At 38.3% G+C, this 26090-nt stretch overlaps 1 protein-coding gene and 1 long non-coding RNA gene across 7 annotated transcripts in view; one reads left to right on the top strand and one right to left on the bottom strand.

Moving 5' to 3' along the window:
- Nucleotides 1-25140, bottom strand: part of Acp3 (acid phosphatase 3) — a 66078-nt gene extending 40938 nt beyond the window's left edge. For 4 of the 6 annotated variants that reach the window (XR_015440807.1, XR_015440809.1, XR_015440808.1 and 1 more), the window contains exons 1-5: nt 24943-25140; nt 14519-14614; nt 13257-13343; nt 12644-12796; nt 7151-7249 (exon numbers count right to left, since the gene is read on the bottom strand). Coding sequence is in view for 3 of the 6 variants with exons in the window: in XM_004834231.3 (XP_004834288.2) it covers nt 7151-7249; nt 12644-12796; nt 13257-13343; nt 14519-14614; nt 24943-25059 (552 nt within the window). In the remaining 3 variants the exon portion in view is untranslated. The remainder of the gene's footprint in view (nt 1-7150; nt 7250-12643; nt 12797-13256; nt 13344-14518; nt 14615-24942) is intronic. The other 2 variants (XM_004834232.3, XM_013070630.3) reach the window with 1 other exon arrangement.
- Nucleotides 10366-14458, top strand: LOC147825233 (uncharacterized). The gene is made up of 2 exons (XR_015440810.1): nt 10366-10455; nt 14320-14458. It is a non-coding gene; the product is annotated as an uncharacterized LOC147825233 (long non-coding RNA).
- Nucleotides 25141-26090: the final 950 nt, after the last annotated feature.

The following is a 26090-nucleotide window of genomic DNA, read 5'->3' as shown; positions in this document are numbered from 1 at the left end:
ACTGCTAGACGATGCAAAGAAGAATAACATAAGACTGATAGGAATCCATGAAAAAACAGGAGAAAGCACAATTGACATAAAAAATTTGTTCTCAGAAGTAATAGTGGAAAACTTCCCAGACAGAGGTAGAGAATTGGACATACAGATAAGTGAGGCATATAGAACTCCAACTACCCATGATCAAAAAAACCCCCACTACATCTAGACATATAATAGTCAAGATCCCAGAAACCCAACAGAAAAACAAAATCCTACAAGCAGTTGGAGAAAAGAAACAAATCACCTCCAAAGGAAAGCCCATCAGAATCACAGCAGACTTCTCAACACAAACCCTCAAATCAAGGAGAGCCTAGAGTGAAGTATTTCAAGCCCTAAAAGAAAATAACTTCCAACCTAGACTGTTGTATCCTGCAAAATTATCTTTCAAAATCTATGGGGGAAATTAGATACTTCCACAACAAAGAACACTTGAGAAATTTCATGAACAGCAAACCAGCACTACAAGCAATGCTAAACAATATCCTAGAAAAAAGCAATGAAGGTCACAACTCCATTAGGCCCAACAGAGGGAAGCCACCAGGCAAGGCAAGAAGCTAAAGGGAAAGGGGGAAAAATAAAAAATAAAAGAGCCAACAACAGTAAAACATCATGACAAGGATGAGTCAATATCTATCAATTATAACAATCAATGTTAATGGCCTCAAGTCACCAATCAAAAGAAATAGACTGGTAGAATGGATTAAAAAGGAAAATGCAACAATATGCTGTATACAACAAACACACCTAACTCAAAAAGAAACTCATAGACTGAAAGTAAAAGGATGAAAAACAGTTCTCCATGACACAGGAACACAGAAGAAAGCAGGGGTAGCAATCTTATTTGCAGACAAAGTAGATTTCAAACCAAAACTAATTAATAGAGACAAAGATGGTCACTATATCCTTGTGAAGGGAACAATCCAAGAGGAAGAGATGACAACCCTAAATATATATGCACCAAATATGAATACCCCAACTATACAAAACAAATATTAATAGACATGAAAAACCAAATAAACACTAACACAATTGTAGTGGGGGACCTCAATACCCTACTATCACAAATAGACAGATCATCTAGACAAAAAGTTAACAAGGAAATTCTAGAACTGAACCAAGCTATTGAACAAATGGATTTAATAGATGTTTATTGATTGTTCCACCCCACAAAATCGGAATACACATTCTTTTTGGCTGCACAAGGGTCATTCTCCAGAATAGACCACATGCTAGCTCATAGGACATGTCTAAGTAAATGTAAAAGAACTGAAGTTACCCCCTGTATATTATCAGACCATAGTGCAATAAAATTGGAGATCAATAACATAAGAAACTGCAAAACCCCAACAAACACATGGAAACTGAATAACACTCTCTTGAACAACCAATCGGTCACAGAAGTAATTAAGGAAGAAATTAAACAGTTTCTACAAGTAAATGAAAATGCCAGTATGATATACAGGAATCTATGGGACACAATGAAAGCAGTTATATGCGGGAAATTCTTAGCAGTGAATGCCCATATTAGGAAAACAGAGAAAACTTAGATAAATAACCTAATGCAGAACCTCAAGCTCCTAGGAAAAAAAGAGCATAATGAATCCAAACCTGGTACAAGAGTGGAAATTATAAAGATCAGGGCAGAAATCAATGCAATGGAGACTAAGAGAACAATACAAAAAAATCAATGAATCAAAGAGTTGGTGTTTTGAAAGAATAAATAAAATTGATAAACCTTTAACCAACCTTATCAAAAAAGGAAAGAAAAGGCACAAATACATGTAATTAAGAATGAAAAAGGTGAAGTCACAACAGATCCAACAGAAATCCAGAGGATCATCAATACCTACTTTGAGAACCTCTATTCCAATAAAATGGAAAACATAGAAGAAATGGGCAGATTCCTAGATACATATGAATTGCCAAAGTTAAATGAAGAAGATATAGAAATTCTAAACACCCCAATTACAATGAGTGAAATTGAAAATATAATAAAACATTTATCAACAAAGAAAAGCCCAGGTCCTGATGCCTTCACTGCTGAATTTTACAAGAAATCTAAAGAAGAACTAATGTCACTACTCTTTAAATTCTTCAAGGAAATTGAAAGGGAAGCAAGGCTTCCAAATTCATTCCTGGAAGCAAGTGTTACTTTGATTCCAAAACCAGGGAAAGATGCAACCAAAAAAGAGAACTACAGGTCAATCTCCCTAATGAACATAGATGAAAAAATCCTCAAGATACTGGTAAACAGAATACAGAGGATCATCAAGAAGATCATACACCCTGACCAAGTCAGATTTATCCCAGGAATGCAAGGATGGTTCAACATTCATAAATCAATAAATGTAGTAGACCATATTAACAGAGTCAAGGACAAAAACCATATGATCATCTCAAGAGATGCAGAAAAAGCATTCAACAAAATCCAGCATCCTTTCATGATAAAAACCTTACAGAAAATTGGAATAGAAGGTCTTTATCTTAACCTGATTAAGGTTATCTGTGAAAAACCAACAGGCAACATCATACTAAATGGTCAAAAACTGAAAACTTTCATGCTAAAATCAGGAATAAGACAAGGATGCCCACTATCACCACTCCTGTTCAATATAGTTCTGGAGACATTAGCTACAGGAATTAGACAAGAGAAAGAAATAAAAGGAATAAAGATAGGAAAAGAAGAAGTTAAACTGTCATTATTTGCTGATGATATGATACTTTACATAGAAGACCCAAAAAACTCTGCCAGACTTCTACACTTAATTGACAGATTCAGTAGAGTAGCTGGATATGAGGTCAACACTCAAAAAGCAATAGCCTTCTTGTACACAAATAACAGACTCACTGGAAGAGAAATTAGGGAAACAATTCCTTTTACAATAGCATCCAAAAAAAAGAAATATCTAGGAATCAATCTAACAAAGGAAGCAAAAGACCTCTACACTGAAAACTACAGCACTCTGGAAAAAGAGATTGAAGAGGATACAAGAAAATGGAAAGATATCCCTTGGTCCTGGGTAGGAAGAACCAATATAGTGAAAATGGCCATACTTCCAAAACTGCTATATAGATTCAATGCAATGCCAATTGAAATTCCAACAATATACTTCACAGAAGTAGAGAAAACAATCCAAAACTTTATTTGGAACCGTAGGAGACCTAGAATAGCTAAAGCAATTCAGAGCAACAGAGGTATGGCTGGGAGTATCACAATCCCCAACTTGAAACTATACTACAAAGCTACTGTGATAAAATCAGCATGGTACTGGCAAAGCAACAGACCTGAGGATCAGTGGAATAGATTAAAAGGTGCAGAAACAACTTCAGACATACTCAGCCACCTCATCTTTGACAAAAGAGCCAACCACCATCATTGGAGGAAAGATAGCCTATTTAATAAATGGTGTTGGAAAAACTGGATATCAACCTGCCAGAGATTAAAACTAGACCCATACCTATCACCATGCACTAAACTAAGATCGAAGTGGATTAAAGATATAAATATTAAGACAAAAACACTAAACTTGCTGGAAGATAAGTTAGGTAGAACTCTTGAAGACATTGGCATAGGAAAAGACTTCATGAACAAAACCTCAGCAGCACGGGAACTAGCAGAAAGAATCAACAACTGGGATATCATCTTATTAAAAAGCTTCTGCATTGCAAAAGAAACCACCAACAGAGCTAACAGATAGCCTACAATATGGGAAAAAATTTTTAGCAGCTGTACCTCAGACAAAGGACTACTATCTAGAATATATAAAGAACTTAAAAAAATCAGGCCCCCTAAATTCAAAGACCCAGTTCAAAAATGGGCATCTGAAATGAACAGACATTTCTCAGACAAAGAAGTGAAAGCAGCAAACAAATTTATGAAAAAAATGTTCAACATCACTGGTCATTCGAGAGATGCAGATGAAAACAACACTGAGGTTCCACCTCACCCCAGAAAGAATGGCTGCTATCAAGAAATCAACAAATAACAAATGCTGGCGGGGTTGTGGGGAGAAAGGAACCCTTCTCCATTGTTGGTGGGAGTGCAGGCTGGTGCAACCACTGTGGAAGTCAGTATGGAGACACCTCAAAGAACTAGGACTAGAAGTCCCATTTGACCCAGCTATTCCCGTGCTGATTATCTTCCCAAAAGAATTAAAAGAATCATACCACAGTGATGTATGTGCACCCATGTTCATAGCAGCACAGTTTGTAATAGCTAAAGCTGAGAAGTAGCCCAAGTGCCAATCAACTGGAAACTGGATAAAGAAAATGTGGTTTTTTAATAAAATGAAGTACTACTGAGCCATAAGGAATGAAAAACTAGAGTCATTTACAGCTAAATGGGTGCATATTGAGGCCATACTCTTAAGTGAAATAAATAGGACACACATGTGTACATACCAAATAGTTTCACTAGTGTGAGAAACTGATAGTGTAAACAAGGGTTAAAATGATTAAAATGAATAATTGATAATTTGAAATAGGAAAAAAGGTCCAAAGATGAAGGAGTGAAGGGAAGGGAAGGGAAAAGGAAAAGAGGGAAAGGAAAAACTATGAGAAAAGAAAAAAAAAAAGGAAATGAAATCCATGTAAATAGGGAAGGGCGAAGGGGGTGAAGGGCGCTAAGGTAATGGGGAAAAAAATAAGAACCAAGATATATCATGTACAGGTACAAACACCCAATGATAAATGTAAATGAATTGTATTCCTAAAATGTACCAATAAAGGAACTAAAAAAAACAAAACAGGAAAAATGTATGTATTCTTAAAAAAGAAGACTTAATATTGAAAAGATTCAAGTTCTTCCTAAGTTAACTTATAAATTTAATATGATCCTGAAAAAAAACACTAAAAAATTAAATTTTTTTGGATAGTTGCTGACTCAAAAGTTTACAAAGAAAGTGAAATACAGCCATATTTTAGAAAATGTAGAGCCATGAAAGATGACCAGTACTTTAGATATTAAAGCATAATATAAAGTCCTAGAAGTTAAATCCATGGTTTTGGCTAATAAGAACAATTTAATTGAATAAAAATTTCAGAAATAAATTTTGTATATAAAGGAATTTAAATAAGTAATAGCTTGAATAAGTGAAAAAAGATGAACTTTTCAATAGGGATGGGACAGTCATATAATCTGGGAAAAAAACCATAAGTAGGATATGAGTGTCACAACTAACACCAGTACAAACTGTGAATGGATGTAACACATAAATGTAAAAATGAAGCTGTAACAGAATTAAAAGAAAGGTGTGCAGACTTCCCTCATAACTTAGTAAACAAGGTACTCAAAATATAGAAGCTATCTAAGAATATATGGAAATACAGCTTACCATGCCAAAATATCATAAGCAAAGTCAATAGATAAATACATGTAACAACAATACATGTACTGCATAAAAAATGCCATTCATATTGCAGGCAGGACTATTAAAATATATAGTGAAAGTGTCTAAAATATATAGAAAAAAGAAAACCAGTAACTCAAAAGAAAAAATAATAAAGGGACAGGAATAGAAAAAAATACAAATACTTAAGTAGATGAAGAAACCCAAGTTTTTGTAAGAGAAAAGCAGTAGAGCACAATGTGGTATAAGAGTGGTAACAGTGGTATTCCTCATCTTGTTCCTGATTTTAGGGAGGATATGTCCAGTGATACCATTTCTCACTTATCAGGCTCGCAAATTCTCCCAGCATTTTCTATATAGTGTTGGCAAGACTGTGGAGAAATAGGCACTCCCCTCCAGGCCTGATAAGGATAGAAATTGATCTAACCTCTTTGGAAGGAAATTTGATAGTATTTCAAAGAGACACAGAATTTCTGGCATATTATTGCTTAGATTTTTTTGTGACATTATTCAGATTCACAAGGTACTCATATAGACTGTAAAAATGAAATATTGGAAATGACCCATATTTTCATCAATAGGGGCTGACTAAATAAATTGTGTTGCATCCACAAATTCAAATACAGCACATTTATAAAAAAGAAAGAAAGGTTGAGGAAATTCTTTGTATACAGAAATAAAAATATTTCCAAGACATTTTATTAAATGAAAAATAAAATCAACAATAAGAAAAAAATCAAAGTGCCCAGTGTTATAAACATGTCATCTTGTGTAACAAATTGCAAAACTATCAATACACTTGTATTAGCTTGTATATGCATAGAGAAACTGGAAATGATGCAGAAAATAATGTTAGTGGTTACCCATGGAGTCCTTGAGAGATTTTCCACTGTATTTCTTTTTATTCTTTTTGATTATTTTACCAAATGTATCACTGATTCAAAAGATTAGTCTAAAAAAATACGCAGCTTTGCATCTACCTTTTGTGAAGAGGAGAGTTCATAAAACAAAAACAACAAGTCTATTCTTTTTTGTTATATTTTTGTTTTTTTGAGACAGGGTCTTGCTATGTAGTTCAGGCTGATCATGAACTCACTGCGTAGCCCAGGTTGGCCTCGAATTTTCTGCAATCCTACTGCCTCAGCCTCTCAAATGCTGGGATTACAGGCATGCGCCACCACGCCTGGCTTCAAAAAAGTCTACTTTGTGTATAGAAAAAGCCCTGGTGCTTCAGGCTTGATAAAGAAGGTGATGTTAAACTCATTTGCACCTGGTTCCTGTCATGGGCATAGGAACAAATTTGAAAAAGACTGGCTTCTCTACTAGTTTGTGACCTTTTGTACAGGGAAGGAAATCAGGTAATAATGACTTCCCACATGCAATATTCTAAGCCAGTGGTGGCAAACCTGTGGTATGTGAGCTGCAGTGGGCTGTTTGTATTACTGAAATCTCTAGAAGGTTTGCCATCACTCTTCCAAGCCATTGCTATAATCAGCTGCTGACAGATATGTTCACCTCATGGTTTTAAGAACCTGAAGCTTAGCCAGGCGTGGTGGTGCATGCCTGTAATCTCAGTATTTGGGAGGCTGAGGTATGAGGATCCTGAGTTTGAGGCCAACCTGGGCTACATAGTAAAGCCAGCCTGGAGTATGCAGTGAGGCTCTGTCTCAAAAAAACAACTAAAGAAGGAGAAGCTGCTAAAGCATCACCCTTTGTCTTGCCTCTCACACTCAATGATCTCACTAAGTAGTACTACTTTTAACCTTATAAGGTTGAATCCTCTTCTGGAATTCCTCAGATTTCAAAGTCTCACTCTCAAGTTCTTGAAAACGAGGACAGTTCCTGAAAGGCAGGTAGAGCAACTGGGGACAAAAGAAAAATCATTAGACCTTAGTTAGTTAGAAGAACCTTGGCAAAGAAGCTGCTCAAGAGATGGATGAAGTGGGGAGGGAGGGAAGGGGGAGGGGATGAAAAAGAATTGTGATGTATTGTGTACATGTACTGACTCCACACATGGAGTATAAGCATTATGTATGACACACATGTAGTAATAAGGAAAATGATCTGGGAAAAATAAGAAGCTACACAAGCCTCATTAGGACTAAAGCAACCTTAATAAAAGATTCAAATGTGTTTTGAGCTAAATTAAAATTCTAAAATTGGAAGGAACAAGACAAATGGTCAGCAGGTCTTAAAATAGTAGAATATATATGCAGACCTGAAACATCTTTTTTTTTTTTTTTTTTTCATGAACTGGCCTAACTAGGAATGTGCTTTTGGTAAATATTCACAATTGGTGGGTTTCTGTATGAAAAATTATTATCTTGCTTCCTCCCCAAGCCCTTTCATTTCCAGCACTTGGTACACATCTGAGTATACCCTTCTTCCCCACAAGAATATGAGCAGTTCTGGAAAGACCCTTAAGATATCAATTAAGCATATGTTAGATTCAGTTCTTAGAAATTTGCAGATGTTAAAATGAAGGTGTATATTAAATGTATGGAAAATACAATTTAAAACCTATTGAGGACAAAATGATAACCTTAAAATGAGTTAAAATTCCATAATCTCTTGTAGTTTTAACTGTAATTTATAGGTTGGTACTCCCAAGTGTATTTTGTTAGCTGGTCATGGTTGTGCATGCCTGTGGGAGGCTGAGAGGCTGAGGCTGGAGGATCACAAGTTTAAATCCAGCCTGGGCAGCTTAGCAAGCTCTTATCTGAAAAAATTAAGAAAAGGGCTCAGGATGTAGCTCAGTGAGAAGGCCCTGGGTTCAGTCCCAAATACTACACATACACATGTATTTTGTTGCTTTGACTTTCCATCTGTCCTGTATTTCCAATCCCTGGTGGAGAGCACTGTTTGAATGTTTGGATGCTGAAGACCTTAAATTTAACATGTACAAAGCTGTACTCAACTTTTTTGTTTTAATCATATCCTCTTGGCAATTTCTTTTCTTTTGCCAATGGCAAAATTTATAAACCTGCTTTATAGGCTACTTTTATTTGTCTACTTTTGAAATGTATCTAAAATAGGCCCCTTTTGGTTATTTCCATTGTCTCTGCCCAGTCTAAGTCATCATAGTCTGTGTTTCAACTTCTGTAAGAGCTTCTATTTGGTCAACTGACATCCTTTGCTCCTACCTACATGATTAGTTTAAATTTCTTCTCAGCCCTAATCTTATTTTACTTTGATGACATGGTCTGTGCAGGCCAGAAGGTCCTCTTTGGTTGGGCCAGCCAAAACTGACTGAATCTAAGATGGCTGCCAGAGTGACCCACAAACAACCTCTAACTTCATTATAATCTCATCTGTGTGCTAACTGACACCCCCAGTGACATGTCAGTTGCTAATTGCCATGACAAGAACAAGAAAGACTCATAAAAGGAAAGAGATGGTACCTAAATTCCTGGAAAATCTCTGCTCATTCTCAGAAAAAATGGGAATATTTTCTCCCTGTGTTAGCCTATCTTTTTCCCATATTTCTTTCACCTCCTGATCCCCAGTGGGTCAAGAAGTTGATTTTCAAGTCTTTCTTCCACTTCTACTCTTGGCCAAAAATAAAAATCTTTGCTGCTCAATTGGTGTTCAGTCTGGTTATTGGTTCCATGATTCTGAGAGGGAAAAAGAATCCAGTTTGGGGTCAGAAATGGGTAACACCTTCACAATTCATTCTCTACACAGCCGCTATACTATTCCTTTTTATTTTTATCTTTTTAAGGCATCAATCAGTCATTTTGTAGTCCCCAAACTTCATTAGCTTTTCATTTTACCTGGAATAAAATCCAAAATCATCTTGGCTTACAAGAGTCTGCATGAGATAGGCCCTAGAAAGCTCTGTCATGTCTTTGTCTACTATCATCCTTCTTACTTCCTTCTGTCCCGCAGCACTGTGGGACTCCTTGCTATCTCCTAACACAGACGCTTAGGGCCTCTGTGCCAATCATTCTTTGCCTGGAACACCTCTTTCCTCAAGTCTTTCCCATTCCGCTTTGGGTCCTCCAGTTATCTCACCCCAGCAACTATCATATTAACTTGTTTGTTTTGCTTCCTCCAAGGGACTCATCACCATCTGAAATTATTTTCTTTATTATATTTTCCTATAATATATAACACCAAGAGAATGAACATCTTGTCTTTCTTGTTCCCTGCTATAATGTCTACATCTTGAACAGGGCTGGCATATTAGCAGTTACTCAGAAAACATTTTTAAAAATTCTAGTTTATTAGTACATGTGCATAGTACATAATGTTTACGTTTGTTGGAGGTAGTTGGTACACATACATAACACATCTTAATTCCTTTAGAAAACATTTATTTTATAAGTTACCTCTTATCATTTCTGATTCTGTCTCTTGTCTTACCTTGCTTTCCTTCCTCTAACATATTTTACTATTTAATTCCGGGCCTTTACTTCTTCATTCTTGAATTGTGTCTACAGTTGTTCTCTGAGACTCCAGTGTCTTTTCCTTCCAAGCTTTTGTCGAGCAAATGCTTCAGAGTTTGGCTCATCCTAGGTGTCTGATATTGAAGAATGTATGATTCCTCTCTTTTCTTACCTTGGAGGTGAGGCTCCAGTTCTCAGTCTACAAAGCTTGGAATCTCTGCCCTGTGGTAGCTTTATACAGGTCTCTGAATTCCTTCAGTGTGCAAACTGGTACTTGAAATCATTGCCAACTATCTTGCAATGTGTTTTACATGTTTCACAAATGCTGATTTTGTTTCATTGAACAGATAATAAATTGAGAAGAAACTTGGCTACATATTTCTCTTATATTTCTTTATAGCACTCAGCACAGTTCTGGGAATAACCTTGTATTGACTGGTTGATTTTGTTGGGCTTTCTTGTTTTGGACAGGGTCTTGCTATATAGTTCAGGCTGGCCTTGAGCTCATCACGTAGCCGAGGCTGGCCTTGAATTCACAATGATGCTTCTGCCCCAGCCTCCCAAGTGCTGGGATTCCAAGCATGCACTGCCATGCCCAGCCATGCCCAGCTCTGATTTTGTTAGACTTCTTAACTGAGAGGAGAATTTTGTTTTCCTTAGCAAGAAGGTAGCTGGAAATAGTAAGTAGATAATCTTGCTTGTTTCTTTCTCCCTCTCATTTTCTGTTTCTTTTCCCCTCTAATAGCCTGCATTTTCTTTATTATGTAATTTAAGTACTATCTTTCTGGATTTCAGATTAACTAGATCCCTTAGTTTACACTAGCTAAATGTGGTACTGCTATCCAGTCTTTATCTCTCCAGAAAAAGCTGTGGTAAATGTGATCTTTTTTTCTTTTTGAAAGAAAAATATTCACAAAATTTTAAGAACACTAGTAATATAATACTTCACTCCTGATTCTAAAGGAATATAATATATATAATATATGTTATATGCCTTGAGTGGAGTTGACAGGGAAGAATTGATTCTACGAAAGCATTTGGGACAAATTTCTAAGTCACTGGATGAAGCAATCAAGTCAAATTTGTAGGAGTAATGGTGGAGAAAAAGGACAGTAATGCATCCTAGAGGTCACTGGGCAAAACTTTGGGTCTATGCTGAGCCTCCCACCATGGAGAGATTTAACAGTGCTATGTTTTGAATATGTGATGTGTTGGAATTCATGTGTTGGAGCAGCATTGAGAGGCAGGGTCTTTTGGAGATGATGCATCCATTCATAGATTAATGAGTCATTATATGAGTGGCTTAGGTATAAAAGTGAGCAGTCTCTGACACATTTGCTCTGTCTCACCCTGGGTCGCTCTCTTTCATGTCATCACCCAGCAAGAACACCTTCATCAGACCCAGAGCAGCTGCTGGCACTGTGCTCTTGGACTTTCTAGCTTCCAGAACAATCAGCAAACGAACCTCTATTTTTTTTTCAATAAACAACAGTCTGTGATGCTCAGTTTAGAAAAAGAAAGTGGGCTAAAATAGATGGTCATGCCTGTCATGTGACTGCAGAGAAATTACTCTTTGTTCCAAACTATTTCCTTTATATAGCCTTAAGTGCCACACTGAGAGATTAATTTGTTACTATTTTCCCTATTTATTTACTTTTTGAGACAGGGTCTCGCTATGTAGTTCAAACTGGCCTTGAAGTCACTATGTAGTTCTAGACTGGCCTCAGACTCCCACGATACTCCTTCCTCATCCTCCCAAGTGCTGAGATTATGGGCGTGGGCCACCACATTTGGAAATTTTTTACTATTTTAAATATATCAAGTCCTCTGAAAAGGTCAAAGTGTTCATGGTCAGTCCTACCCTATGTAAGTAAATTTAAGAGTACCTCTCAGACCCATTCAGGCAGCTTGGTTTATGATACTGGTTCTCCATAGAGTCATATAGGGCTATTATTATTATTATTATTATTTTGTACTGGGGATCGAACTCGGGTCCTTATGCTTTCGAGGCAGCCAGCAGAACCACTGAGCTAAATCCCTGGCCCTAGGGAGATTATTTGTAAAATACTCATCCCTGGGTCCTACCCTCAGAAAGTTTGATTTGTTATGAGCAGTGCCCTGGACATCAGCAGTTTTGAAAACCCTCCAGGTGATTCTAATATACAACTTAGGAAAGAAGATTGCTTGGGAGTGCAAAAGGCCTCCTTTTGATCCTAAAGTGGTAGTTCATAGCCATGTGACTTTGGAACACTTTTGTTTGTTATTTAACTTCTCTGAGAACTCTTTTGCCCTTGCTGTATAAGAGTACAATACCCTTGTCCTTTGAGGTTGTTATAAAAGGTTAATGTGATGGCATATGTAGTATATGTGCTGCAAAAGCGAGCGCAATGATGTCATTTATAAAATGTTGGGCACCAATTATGCACTCAAATCTTTTTTTTCTCCTCTATCTAAGGATGCAGATTTTCATAGGCAGGAACAGTGTTTGATAGGAAGGGAGATCTTTAGATTTTCTGGAGAGAGAAGAAACTTATGTTGGGCATCAAAGTTCAGGGTACTGAAGGCGCAGCGCCAGGAGATGTGTGTGTTTATGTATGTGTATAAAGATGGGAGAGAGCGAGTTGACAAAAGCTGAAATGGTGGCAAAACAAAAGGGATGGTAGACAGTGAAAGAAAAATTCAATTCCTTCTGTTTCTTTTCTAGGGCTTTCCAGGTTCAAGGCTGTCCCTTGAACCTTTATTTAAGAAAGAAAAAGACTTCCCAGCCCAAGGCATGACCAGAATCCCAGATTCTGAGCAAGTCCGAGCAGCCTGACCTCCCTCATTCTTGGCCCATGTGGAGTCTCCCAGACCTCCCTATGTACTGACCCGGTCTTCAGAGACAGCAACTGTGTGCACTGGAATGGGCTGCCAGAGCAGGCTGGGGTTCCAGATGCTGGTGCCCACTGGGGGAAACAGGGCTGCTAGGTTTGCCAGAGCACTCATCAAAGTCCGGTCAACATCTGTGCTTTGAATATAAACCTAGAGTGGGAAAACCAAGGCAGAGCCAAAATTAGAGGAAATGTAAGATTTTTCTTTCTGTGGAGCTGACAGCTATTAGAAAAACAGCAGGACATCTACACTGAACTATTAGCAGGCTTTGAGGGAACACCATAAGTACAGTATCTGCTACAGGACAAGTAATGTTATGAGCATACCATGGGGCAAAGCAACCTAGTAGGCCAACAGTTGAGTTGACAAATGACACCAATCAAGCACTGGCTACCTGCCAAGTCATAGTATTTACACAGATGTTCATACAATTTTTAACTTACTCATATTCATACATTATTATGAAAAAATCCTACAATGAGGAGTATATTAATAAACAATATCTCTGACTGGATAAGTTATTGGAAAACAGGGAAAACATTTTTATATATGCAGAATTATTTTAGTTCTTTCAAGAGTCAAGGTGCCCATTCTTGGCTTACCAACTTACCTGTTCACGTTTATAGGACTCATTCAAGAATTTTCCGTATCTTTTCCTTAAGTATTCTCCAAGTTCATAATGCTGTTTCATTCCCAGCTATAGAAAAAAAAGTAAAAATTAGGAAAAGTATGAATCACATTATCATAGGAATTTGTGTCAACTCACTTTGTACATGTGGAGTGAACAAGGTATGCTTCAATAGTCTTACTTTAAAACACATACTTAAGTGAAAACAAGAAAAGAAAGCTGTGATTGTGAGTCAAGACTCTGACTCCCCGAGAATACGTACCCATTCATCTTTGTTAGTACTTAACAGAGACTTGCACTTAGTATTTGGTTGATAATTGGTGATTGACCTGATTTAAGTAAATGGTTCATCTCTGGATCCATCCACTCTTCCAAGTGAGGTGGGTGGACCCTGGAAGAGCAACTAAGATGCCTTTGTTCCCCACTTCACCTTCTCCTTAGATGCTCTTTAGAAGTAAGGCTCCTTGTATTTGACAAACAACTTCTAACAGGGGTCCCCAACCAGTACAGGTCCTGTTAAGAACTGGACTGCACAGCAAGAGAGTGTGGCAGGGCTAGCAAGCAAAGCATCATCTGTATTCACAGCCAGTCCCCATCATTCACGTCATGGCCTGAGCACTGCCTTCTGCCAGAGCAGCGGAGGCACGGTGTTCTCATAGGAGCAAGAACCCTACTATGAATGGTGCATGGGAAAGATCTAGGTTTCATGCTCCTTATGAAAATCTAACGTAAAATAATAGAAAAGAAGTATACAGTGTAATGGTAACAGAAATAAAGTGTACAACATAACAATAAAAATTAAGTTCATAATAAATGTAATGCCCTTGAATCATCCTGACCTGTGGAAAATTGTCTTCCATAAAACTGGTCCCTAGTGCCAAAGAGGTTGCGGACTGCTGGTTTATAAGGAAGATTCAATCCCAATATATCTATCTGGTAAGAAATACAATTCTGATATCATCGCTTCCTAAAGAGTTACGTTTCCCCAACCCTGAGGTTTCATTCAGCTTATGGATTATGAGACATTTTCCTCCTCTTTTTGCAGGTGAAGTCTGAAAAACTCAGGTGCTGTCTTAGAAGATTTTTCTGGCTCTCTTCAGATTTTTAAACCCACATATTCTATTGTTTGTGTATATCTCTCATGTTTAAAGCCAATAAAGTAAAAAATCTGTGAAAATAGACAATTCCGTATGTGTTTCCCTGAAGACTCATCAACAACCTTCAACTGAAAATCCCCAACCAACCTGAGTGAGTTGGCCAAACCCATCTGGCCATGAGGATTCCCCAATGGGATCATTAGGAAATGTTTCAATGGGACTTCTGTCTCCGTGACGAAACACCTGAAAATAGATATGTGACAGTAAGGTCAAGAATTTCACTTGGGCGTTTTGCTTTTGCTTGTCAATTAGAATTTCTTCTAAACCTCTGATTCTCAACCTTTGCTGTCCACTGCAATCACCTGGGGAGTTTCAGAAAATTCTGAGAAGGAGGTTCCATCCCTAGTAATTTTGAACTCTTTAGCCTGGGGTATGGCTAGGACATTGGGATTTTAAAAACCTCCCCCAATACATCTCCAGTTAAGAAGCACTATTCTGGGTTGAGGATGTAGCTCAGTGATACAGCGCTTGTTTAGCATGTCTGAAGCTCTGGGTTCCATCCCCAGCACTGCAAAATATAAACAAAACCAATTGTTCTAAGGTCACTAATGCTTTTCTTGTATTTGAGGTAAGCTAGAATCAAGAAAATTACCCATTGAAGGTAGGTGATATATAAATGGAGCTACCTTTGTGTGCTCGATAAGGTAGGATCACAAAACTTATGTGACTGCTTTATTGTAGATAGACTCTGATGAGAATACACCTCCCTTAATTACCATTATAGTAATAATAGTGTTAAAATTGTACTGGTACTAAAGATAGTGGCTGTTAAGTGACATGTTGAATTTGTGACCATTTTGAGCAGTCATCTGTTAGTTTTTAGGAGGTTCGGGATAAAGGAATTGCAGATAGGAAACTTAGGTGAGTTAACTCTCAACACTTTAATAACATACATGTACATAATGCTACTTTCATTGCACATTTCCTTTTAGGAAATTTCTAAAAGGAAATGTATTTCTTTTTAGAGTAGTATGAACTTTTGAAACCTTGGTATTTTAATTCTTAAATGCTTTCAGTGTAAGATACCAAACCAAACACCAAGCTATTTTATAAGCAAAAGATAAAGAAAGAAAAATAAGAAGTACAAGATAGAGTTGATGATAGAGCACTTGTCTAGCATAGACCAGGCCCTGGGTTCAATCCCCAGTATACCAACCTAATCTAAACTGAACCAAACACAACAAGAAATACAAGACAAAGTCTATACTGATATCAGCAATTTTTTTTTTTTTGAGACAAGGTCTCACTATGTAGTTCAGGCTGGCCTTGAGCTCCCAGCAATCCCCCCTGCCTCAGCCTCCCAAGTGCTGGGATTATAGGCATGCACCACTACACCCAGCTAGCAAATATTTTTAATAGAGGAGAGGGCTGTACACATTTACCTTTATCTGAGGTGTCTGTCACTTGTACTACTGGCTAAGATGTTTCAAATGTAAGCCAAAATGTGTCCTCTTTGGAACTGTTTTACTAACAGTTCAATGGACACCGAATAAGGAAGTCTCACACTTCAGTTATTTTTGAGAAGGGATTCTGTGACAGGGAGATAGCTTTCTTCTCACACCTGGGTTGTGTGTTTGGCATCTAAAGAAAACCGATCTTTTGACTCCCTAAACCAGTGAGATATTAAACCCACAGTAGAACAGATGCAGAAAACAGAGGGATGAGTGGGTGTGGTGTCACACACCTGTAATCCCAGAACTAGGGAGGCTGAGTAAAGAGGATCAAGAGTACAAGGCCAGCCTGGACAACACAGTAAATTCAAAACCAGCTTGAAACATAGTGAGCTCTTGTCTCAAAAAAAAAAAAAAAAAAGGACAAAAAAAGACAAATAGATGGACAACGCTGCAGTAGATTGTAATAAACCGTTTCTTTCTGGTAAGGAATTATGTCATTGGAAGGTGCCCTCCAGGCAGGAAGTACAATTGTGTGTCATTGTTCTCTAGGGTTAACTTGGCGGTGATCAGGAATTACCAAGGTTAACTGTTAGTATCTTTCTTTTCTACAATCAAAATACACTGAGACTGTTCACACCCTAAGCAATTATGTAATGTACATTCCCAGATCTGGGCAATAAAAGTTGTTACGTGGTTTCAATAGATTACTAAACCCATACTTTTTTCCAGGGTTTTGCAAACTTATCACTGTTGACATTTTGGGCTGGATAACGCTTTGTTGTAGAAGATGACCTGTGCACTACAGGAGGTTCAACAGACCTTGGCCTCTACCCACTAGCTGCCAGTAGCATCCTCCTGTTGTGACAATAGAAAAGGCCAACTGACCCCTTTTCTTGTGTTTTTGAAGTGTGATTAAAAAGAAAAACTATGGTATATGCTGCTTCCAAATCCACCCCAGGAAAAGTCAGGCTCATAAAAACATGATGGTGTGTCTTTGTCCGCCTTCTTTACTAGAACTGGCACCCAAGTCAAAGATCTGGCTCTTCCCCAAAGTCAAAATGACCATGAAAGGTAAGCATTTTGAATTGATTCAGGACTTTGGGGCAGACATGATAATGTGACTAATGTCACTCATGAAAGAGGACTTCCAGAACTGCTTCAGAAAGTTGCAAGAACAAGCTAAGTGTGTTCAAAGTGAAGGGGAGTACTTTGAAGAGGATTAATGCAACGGGTCTTTTATGGCAATAAATTTTTAAAAATGTAAGCACATACCATATCTTTTGATCATACCCCATATCTTCAACTAGTGCCTGTAACAGGGTAAAACACACAAAGATAGCCTAGGTTGGGTTTCATTCTTCCAGGTTTTCAATGGTTTTCCTGCCAGCACACAAGGGCTTGTGATTTTCATCCTCATTTACCAATGAGGTGTGCTGCCTGTGCTCCTTTCTTCTTCCGGCCTTCCCTTCCTTCATCTTTCCCCTCTTTGCTTCTAGAACAGAGTATGCTCCTGGACTAGCCTGGAGTCCCATAAGCCATCACGTTGTCCTTTCAGGTTTGGAACCCAACACACACCATAAACTTTGGGCTGACTCTGGCAATCCTGGAAGGGACCTTAGCTCTTGATGCTAAACTCCTCTCTCTGTTATGCTAAGGTACACACTTCATGAATCTCTTAATGAGCAAAGATTACCATGAATGAAAGCCTATTTTATTTTGTTCTTTTAGGATCTAAGAAACAAGTCTGATAATAAAGAGGATTAAAAAGTAAAATGGAGTTGGGTGTAGTGATTCACACATGTAATCCCAGCTACTTGAGAGGCTGAGGCAGGAGGACTATAGGTTGGAGGCCAGCCTGAGAAATTTAGGGAAACCCTGTCTCAAATAAAATACAAAAGATCTGGAGGTACATCTCAGTGGTAAAGCACCACCAGGTTCAATCCCTAGCACAGCAAAAAGAAAACAAAGAAAAATAGACTGGAGAGAGTATGAAGGAAAGCCAACGGTCTATAAAAAGAATCGGTGTGAGAATACATCCTGCACTCATCAATGAGGAAGGTGGGACAAGACTAACAAGAATTTTATCCAGGACCAGGAAAAACAAGAAGCCCATAGGAAAGAGAAGTGTTGAAAATTGCATTACACTGTCCTCAAGCTGTAAATATAACAGAAAAGGCCTTACTGTTGCATCTCTTAGGCCAGGTTTCAAACTGCTACTTTATCAATGAACAGGTGACCCTGGGAAAATAATTAGGTTCTGCACACTTCAATTTACCTCTCTGTAGAATGAGAAAATCATTATTTACTAGGCAAGAGCAACATGAGAATTAAATGTGTAATATATATGTAAGGTCACCAGTATAGTACTGAGCACACCAGGATGCATTTAACATATGAGACTTACTATTAATATTTCTTACTATTATTGTTGCTGTTATGTTATTCACACATGTAACTTAGCTACCTTATATATTCCTTTCTCACTAGTGATAATTGGCATCATATAGGTGTTTATATCAGGTAACGGGCATTACCTGTTGAGCAAAAGGAAAAACAGCCCTCTCCTTTAAGAAACACCTTTATTACTTTCTAATCATCTATTCTCTACTTCTATTTAAACAAGAGCAATAATTGAGAGCTGGGTGTAATGATGCACTCCTGTGGGCCCAACACAAGGACCTGGGAGGTTGAAGCAGGAAGATCACAAACAACTTAGTGTGAAGACCCAGTAACACACACACACACTACACACACACACACACACACTAATTGATTATTCCTTTAGATTTAGGGCACTTTGATATCTTCAAGTGCCTACAGTGGCAGTCTGATTGGCTGAAATGTCTTGAGCCAAATACAATTTTCAATTTGCTTCCCTGAGAATTTGCAAAATGCATCAGGACATAACAGGGAGATGTTCCTGTATGTATCTGAGAGGATCTCCTACCTGGCTTGGCACTATGGCTCAGTGCCCAATGGTCTTCCAGCAAACATCTTGAAAGAACCTGCAGGTCCCCAAATACAACTGTGCTGTGCCTTGGCTCAGGTGACTAGAGAGCCACATAGCAAAGGAGAGATATGCCAAGGTAGTTTGTGAGCTGATGTTTTGGTTCTCCTGTGGATAGTTTTATGTGCTTCATCTCCTTAGAAGACACACCATAAATTCTATGCCATCAGAACACCTGGAGTCCAGGGTCCTTGGTGTACCAAAGACAAACTCTAGCTCCTTTCTTATTACCTGATGTTATACTAAGATAATATTAGAGGCCTTAAGGGCAAATTTGAAGATTCAAAATACCAATAGTAAAGTACCTAGCATCTGGTGAATGCTCACTCCCATTAGCTATAATTGCAATTCTACTTTAAAAGAATTGAAAAAAAAAAGAGGTTTATAGGTCTTGAGATGTTCATGCCTGTGGCCAAAGGTATTGTTCAATCATGAACAAGGATGATGAAGGCAACCAAAAGGGCAATAGTCTCTTCCAGCCATTGTCATGGAGGGTCAGCAAGTCAAAGGGTGAAATCTGCTTAACTCTTGGACTACATTTTGAATGTATATTTTTCTAGTTTGTATTAGATCGGATGCTCAAAGCTGGGAAGGAAATTCCTGAACTTAAAAGATGCGTAAATACTTCATCTTTTTGAGACTAAAAAGAATATGGAGAAAAAACTGGCATTTTAGTTTTTTGGTTTTTTTTGAGACAGGGTCCACTATGTAGTTCAGGCTGGGCTTGAACTCACTACATAGCTCAAGTTGGCCTCGAACTCATGGTGACCCTCCTGCCTCATCCTCTCAATTGTGAAAAAGGTGGTATTTTAATTAAATGGTTATGTGAACATCATAAAACACACACATGGGGTGTGTTACTCCATGTACACTACATGTATACTGATAATTACAATGATAATTACATGTAATGATAATTACAATGTTTGGGGCATTTACCAGAAAGGCTCACTTGTAAGTACTTTTTGTATATTAACTCAAGTAAGCCTCACATCAACTCCATGAGGTGCTATTATCCCCAGTTTTACTAATGACAGAACTGAGGCACAGATGGGTTAAATTACTCACCTAAAATCACACAGGGAGTATGGGGCTGAGTTGGCATTCTACCCCAGGTTGTCTAATTCTTGGGCCTGCACTCTTAACTACTGTGCCATTGTGTAGTATGGACTGTTCTAATTTCTTTGATGTTTATACCTCACATTTTAAAGTTTTCAAATGTTTAATGACTTTTACATATCCTATCTTCATCGTGTCATTATTTTTTCAGTAACCTAAATTGGAAATGGGATTATTTGGACTTTTGTCTTTTCTTTCATATTCACATTTGATCCACAGGGATTCTATTTTGACAATTTAAAAATAGTACCCATTCATTCCCAGTTCTACTGCTTTCTAATCTAATTTAGTTCTTCACAATGTTTTGTGTGAATGATGGTCACAGCCTTCCCTGTTCTCACTTCCAGCCTCTCCCCTCCTCAAGTCATACTGGAAACACATAATTGTTCCTCCCCTAAGACAAAGTAAGCTAAAATTCACAGGTGGGGATCCCTAGACAAACAAGCAAAGTAGTTACTCTAAGGTCTAGTAGAGGATGATTTTCTAAAACGTTTGTTCTTTCTTTGTTCTCTCTAAATCACACAGTTACCCCTATTAAACTGATAAGTTCTAGAATAATGATTCATCATTTAGAACTTTGGGGAGATTATGCTAAGTAAAAGAAGCAGGTAAAAAAGGTAAATATTGAGACAGAAAGTGGAGTGGAGGTTGCCAAGGGTTAGGAGCAGGGAAAAATGGATAGCTATTGATTAATGGGTACAGAGTTTCAGTTTTTCAAAATGAAAAGTGTTCTGGACATGGACAGTAATACAGAGAGCACAATATGTAAATGGACATGATGCCATTTTACTCTACATTTAAAAATGGTTAAGATGGTATTTTATGTTATATATATTTTTGATCATAATTCAAAAAACAAGATACTTAAAGATCACTTAGATTTTATCCAAAAAGTTGGAAAGCTTCCATTTTAGACCAATGATTCCCAACAGCACTTTATGGTTGAATCACAGTTCACATTTGCACATGTGTAACATGTCATTTCACCTTAAATACTACTCTGTGAAGTAAGAAACATAGTTATCATTCTTATGCCAACTTTCAATTTGGGGCCCTTGAAACTCAGCTGTTTCACTAAGTGAGCTGTGTATGGTCCCAAACCTGGCCAATGATGATGGAACTTGAATTAATGACTGTTTAGTGCTTTCCTAAGTATAACCTGCAACTTCTATTCTGGAAAATAGCACTAGAAAATCAATAATGGAATTAGACTGTTAGCTTGAGACTAGGTGTGAGAAAGAATTTGAACCATGTAATGGCACTATTTGATTTTCTGCAACTACAATTTGGAGGTTACTCATCCCAGGTAGAGACAATGTGCTTAGTGTTTGGAGGCTATATTGCTTGAGGATATCTCATGACTCGGGTAAGAATTATTCATGACGAAGTCAACCATACAGAATGAAGAGACAACAATGAGAATGAGAACGTGACTTGTCATCCCTTTCTCTATAAAACCCCAGAGGAATGAGATGGAGTTTTTCTCTCTGTCTGAAATCACTTTGTGATTTCACTCTGGCATAAGGGAGAGATTATGCTTTAAAATGGTATTTCCATATTTCTGACAGAATAATATGATGCATACATGAGATTACTTTTTTTGTTTTTTGTTTTTTGTTTTTTGTTCTTTTGTTTTTCTGGTACCAGGGATCAAACTTAGGACCTTGCACTTGCCAGGCAGGCACCAGCATCACTGAGCTAAATCCCTGGCCCCATGAGATTATTTTTAAAAAGCCAAGTGAGTGTATGTGGGAAATGAGTGGGCATACAAGGGAAACAGGACTGGCCCCGAGTAATAATTATTAAGCTGGTTGATGGGTACATCACGACTCACCATACTCACCATTGTCTCTCCATAAAGTTAAAAATAAAAATTCTCCAAGGTCTCTCTGGGGGAAAAGGGAGGGGTGGATGCCATAGTCATTTTAAGAAACAATTTACTAGATCCTTTCCTTGAGGGCCACAGTGCCTATTGAAGACTGAGTAGTAGAGAGACCTTTTAACACAGTTTGCCCCACATTCTGTCCCCAAAGCTGATTTGACTTGGGAAACCCATTTTTTCTCATGCAACACTTATTAATAAGTCATTGCTGGGTGTGGTGGTGCACACTTGTAATCCTAGCACTCGGAGGCTGAGGCAGGAGGACTGCAGTGAGTTTGGGGCCAGCCTGGGCTACATAGTGAGTTCAAGGACAGCCCAAACTACATAGTGAGACTCTATCTCAAAAAAGAGAAAGAAAGAAAGAAAAAGAAGGAAAGAAAGAATGAAAGATCCTCCCCCCAAAAAAGAATTGGGGCTATAGCTCAGTGCAAAAGTCCTGGGTTCAATCTCCAGCTACCCACCCACCCCCTCCCCCAAAAGATTATATTGTGACTATTCATAGGCAAGAACAAGAACCAAGGATAGTTTCTTGTTCTTTCTGCCAAGAACAGTTTTTCAGAGTTGGATGAGACTTATTTTTCATGGATCACAGAGCAAAAACAAGGAAATCATCTGCTGATTCTCAGTCAGATTAATATAGTAAACCATACAGGGATCTCAGACCAGCTCTCTTTTCTGAATTATATGCACACAGCAGTTTATTTCTAGTGATTAGTGGCATGGCTGTGGGTCAGACAGCTTGGGTTCTAATCCTGACTTTATTCCAGCTGTGTGACTATGGACAAGTTGCTTAAACTCTTTTTGTCCCATGTCCTCATTTATAAAATAGAAATAATAAGTTTAAAAAACCCTTTTAGAATGATTGCCGGACTTAGAAAATAAAAATACAGGATGCCTAAATATTGCATAGGACATACTTCTACTCTTTTCTCTCTTTTTTTTTGGTACTGGGAATCGAACTCAGGGCCTTGCACTTACCAGGCAGGAGCTGTGCCGCTGAGGTACATCCCTGGCTCAGGACATACTTCTACTAAAAATTATTCTCTGCTTATCTGAAATTCAAATTCAACTGGTTGTCCCATATTTTATTGCAACCCTACTTTATAAGTCCTTTGAGAGAATTATGTAACACAATCTATACTGAACTCTCAGAACAGTGCTTGGTATAGAGTAAATACCTTGGCTCTGTTCTTTTATTCTGGTTCTTCTAATAATTTGCCAAGTATTTTCCTGAATATACAATCTAACCACTGATAGTCAAATACTCTGTATAATCAATAAAAAGGAGAAAGTAATAGCTTCTGGCTTAAGTCATGAGATAGTTTGTTTTGTTAAGGGCCAAGGAAGCTGCATTAAATTGTCCTTCATTTATCATTAATGGAAGGAAGCCATGGTAGGAAAAATAATATTAGTTCCACGCAATACTTGTTAATTCCTAGATAACTAACTTTGCGTTTTGGCTTTCCTTAGGGAAGAATTACTCTGTAGTTCCTGAACACACTTTAACCAAGAGTGGAGAGGGGGAAAGGAGATTCACAATTTGATAGCCAAGGGAGGTTAGCTGAAATTGGGAGCAAAACAGAGAGGATAGAATCTACCTTATGCAGTTAACTGTTGGTTCCCTTAAAATCACAAAGAAGTTGCCACTCAACCAGCTTGCTCCAGGTTTCCAATAGGACAAGAATGGCAGACACAGTACAGTTTCCACGGTCCCCATACTTTGTTTCTACTGAACATGTTGGCAAGGAAATCATGAATCAAAGAAGTCTAGCTCACAAGTTGCCCTATGGAAGGTACATAATAAGAAGCTGTGCTTGCAGCACAAAACCCTGACAGCTGGCAAATCTTTGGTATACAAAGCAATGATGTGTTTCTCTGATCTTTTTCTCTCTTTTGTTGTTGACTCATGGTCTACTAAAGATTAATTGTACTAAGAATCATGATTTACGTAAGCGTGGTTATCAGATTATCTGCAGAAAGTAAAAAAGAAAGTTCAGAATACACCATGCTGAGGAAACAGGAATTTCATGTTTAAGTTTTAAGTAAAAGGTAGTATCTTCCAAATAATAAAAATAAACATTGAGTATTCAGACAGAAAGAAAATTTACTTATTAATCATTCCACTTTCACTGTATCGGATAAAAAATTTAAGGGACCAGAAAGAGCAAGAGAGCCTATGAAAGATAAGGAGGGTCTTGAATGAAGAGAGAGAGAGAGAGAGAGAGAGAGAGAGAGAGAGAGAGAGAGAGAGAGAGAGAGAGAGAGAGAGAGAAACAGAGAGAAACAGAAACAGGGAGAAAAAAAGAGCCACACACAGAAAATCAAAGATTCCCATATAAGTCAGTAAATCCCCTTTACTTTGCAAACCCTGTTTCCATATATTTCTTCTTTTTTTTTTTGGTACCAGGGATCGAACTCCAGTCCTTGCACTTGGGAGGCAGGCGGCAGAACCACTGAGCTAAATCCCCGGCCCTTCCATATATTTCCAAACAGTGTATTTATTTCCCTAACACGATCCATGCATTTACACCTCCCTCCCCTTCTCCTTAACTTGTCACACACACCATGGGTAGGCAAAACCATGACCTCAATGATCAACTAAATCTATATGTCAGTAAATTCTCAAAAACTCTGAGTTTAGTTTTTCTTTTGTGCTACAGAGGCTGTTTACAAACATCTGCTCCCCTTTTTTGATAAATATAAGGGGAAGGGGCTACTTAATTTTGGGGGAAAAAATCCTTGTTTTTGGTTTACAAACAAACAATCATTAAATCAGATGAAGCCAGGTTAGCTCCCACTGTATAAAGAGCACCAGTGGCTGCTTCTCCTATTTGGGTGCGCCCAAAAAAGGAACCCGAATCCAAGGCAGTTGTAAAGTAATCAAATAACACTGTTGAAGGAAAAAAAAAGAAAGAAAGAAAGAAAAAAATCAGTACAACTTTTTTCATTAGGACACGCATGTTATGTATTCATTAAGAGGAAGTTGCCAAACTCGATTATTTGCTGAGTCTTAACAGAGCCCGGTCTCTGGGAGACAACAGAAGGGTACTTGGCTTTTTAGATCCTGCTGTTATCATTCTCCTAGAAAGGAAGGAGAAAGCTCACTTACCACTGTCACAAACTTCAACTCCTTGGCTCGCACACCTCCGTCCAGCCAGAGGCCAAGCAGCAGCAGGAGGCCAAGGCTGAGGCTCGCCCAGGTGGCGCCGAGTGGGAAAGCTTGCATGCTGGGGAGAGTTTATTCTGGCAGGAGTCAGGAGGTGCTGCTCACACTTCAGAAGCCTTCAGAGGGGGAAGTAAGCTCTTTAATCAAGGGATTGACAGGGAAGGAGGAGCCACGCATAAATAATAAAAATTCCAGGAAGCTAGGGGCAGAGCTTGGCATATAAATAATGTCATGTAATTCTTGAGTTTGCGATTGCAATCTCCTATACTTCCATAAGGACTAGGAGGCTCGGAGAATGAAAGCTTCTGCTCAGGGTCACAGAGCATGGTAGAATATGTTTATTTTCCTGTTTTTACCTTACCTTTACCTTTTTTCCCCCCAATCCTGAACTTTGAACCCAGGGGCTTGTGCTGGGCCACACCTCCAGACCTTTATATTTCTTTTAAATTTTGAAAGAGTCTTATTAATTTGCCCAGGTGGGACTCAAACTTGCTTCAGCCTCCCAAGTGCTGGGATTAGAGGTGCATGCCCCCATGCCTGGTTTACCTTTATCTTTCTTTAGATGAGTTGTGGTAAAGCATTGGCTCTGTGGCTGTCACTTGGGAAAGCATTCAATCCTCACTTTAGAAGTCTTAGGCCAACAACTTTTTCTTCCTGGTACTGGGGATCAAACCCAGGACCTTGTGCATGCCAGGCAGGTGTGCCATCACTGAGCTACATCCCAGCCTGGCCAACAACTCTTATACTTTTGGAAATCCACAATTCGTAGAGGAGGTTGGGCATGGTGGTACATGCCTGTAATCCTAGCACTTGGGAGGCTGAGGCAGAAGGATCACCATGAGTTTGAGGCCAGCCTAAGCTGTCCTCAGCAAACAAACAAACAAACAAACAAACAAATCAAAACCAAAAAAATTCCATAATATAAAAAAAATTTTTTCCATTAAGTTTATTGGTACATTTTAGGTATACAGTACAGTTACATTCATCATTGGGATCTTGTACCTTTACATGATGTATCTTGGTTCTTATTTTTTCCCCATTCCCCTGCCCTCCTTTCACTTCCCCACCCTTCCCTATTTACAAAGACTTTG

Source organism: Heterocephalus glaber, unplaced genomic scaffold (assembly GCF_053883595.1).
Source record: "Heterocephalus glaber isolate CG9 unplaced genomic scaffold, H.glaber_assembly_v1.0 deba00001504, whole genome shotgun sequence".
Lineage (NCBI taxonomy): Eukaryota > Metazoa > Chordata > Mammalia > Rodentia > Bathyergidae > Heterocephalus > Heterocephalus glaber.
This window is presented reverse-complemented; position numbering and strand designations above follow the sequence as displayed.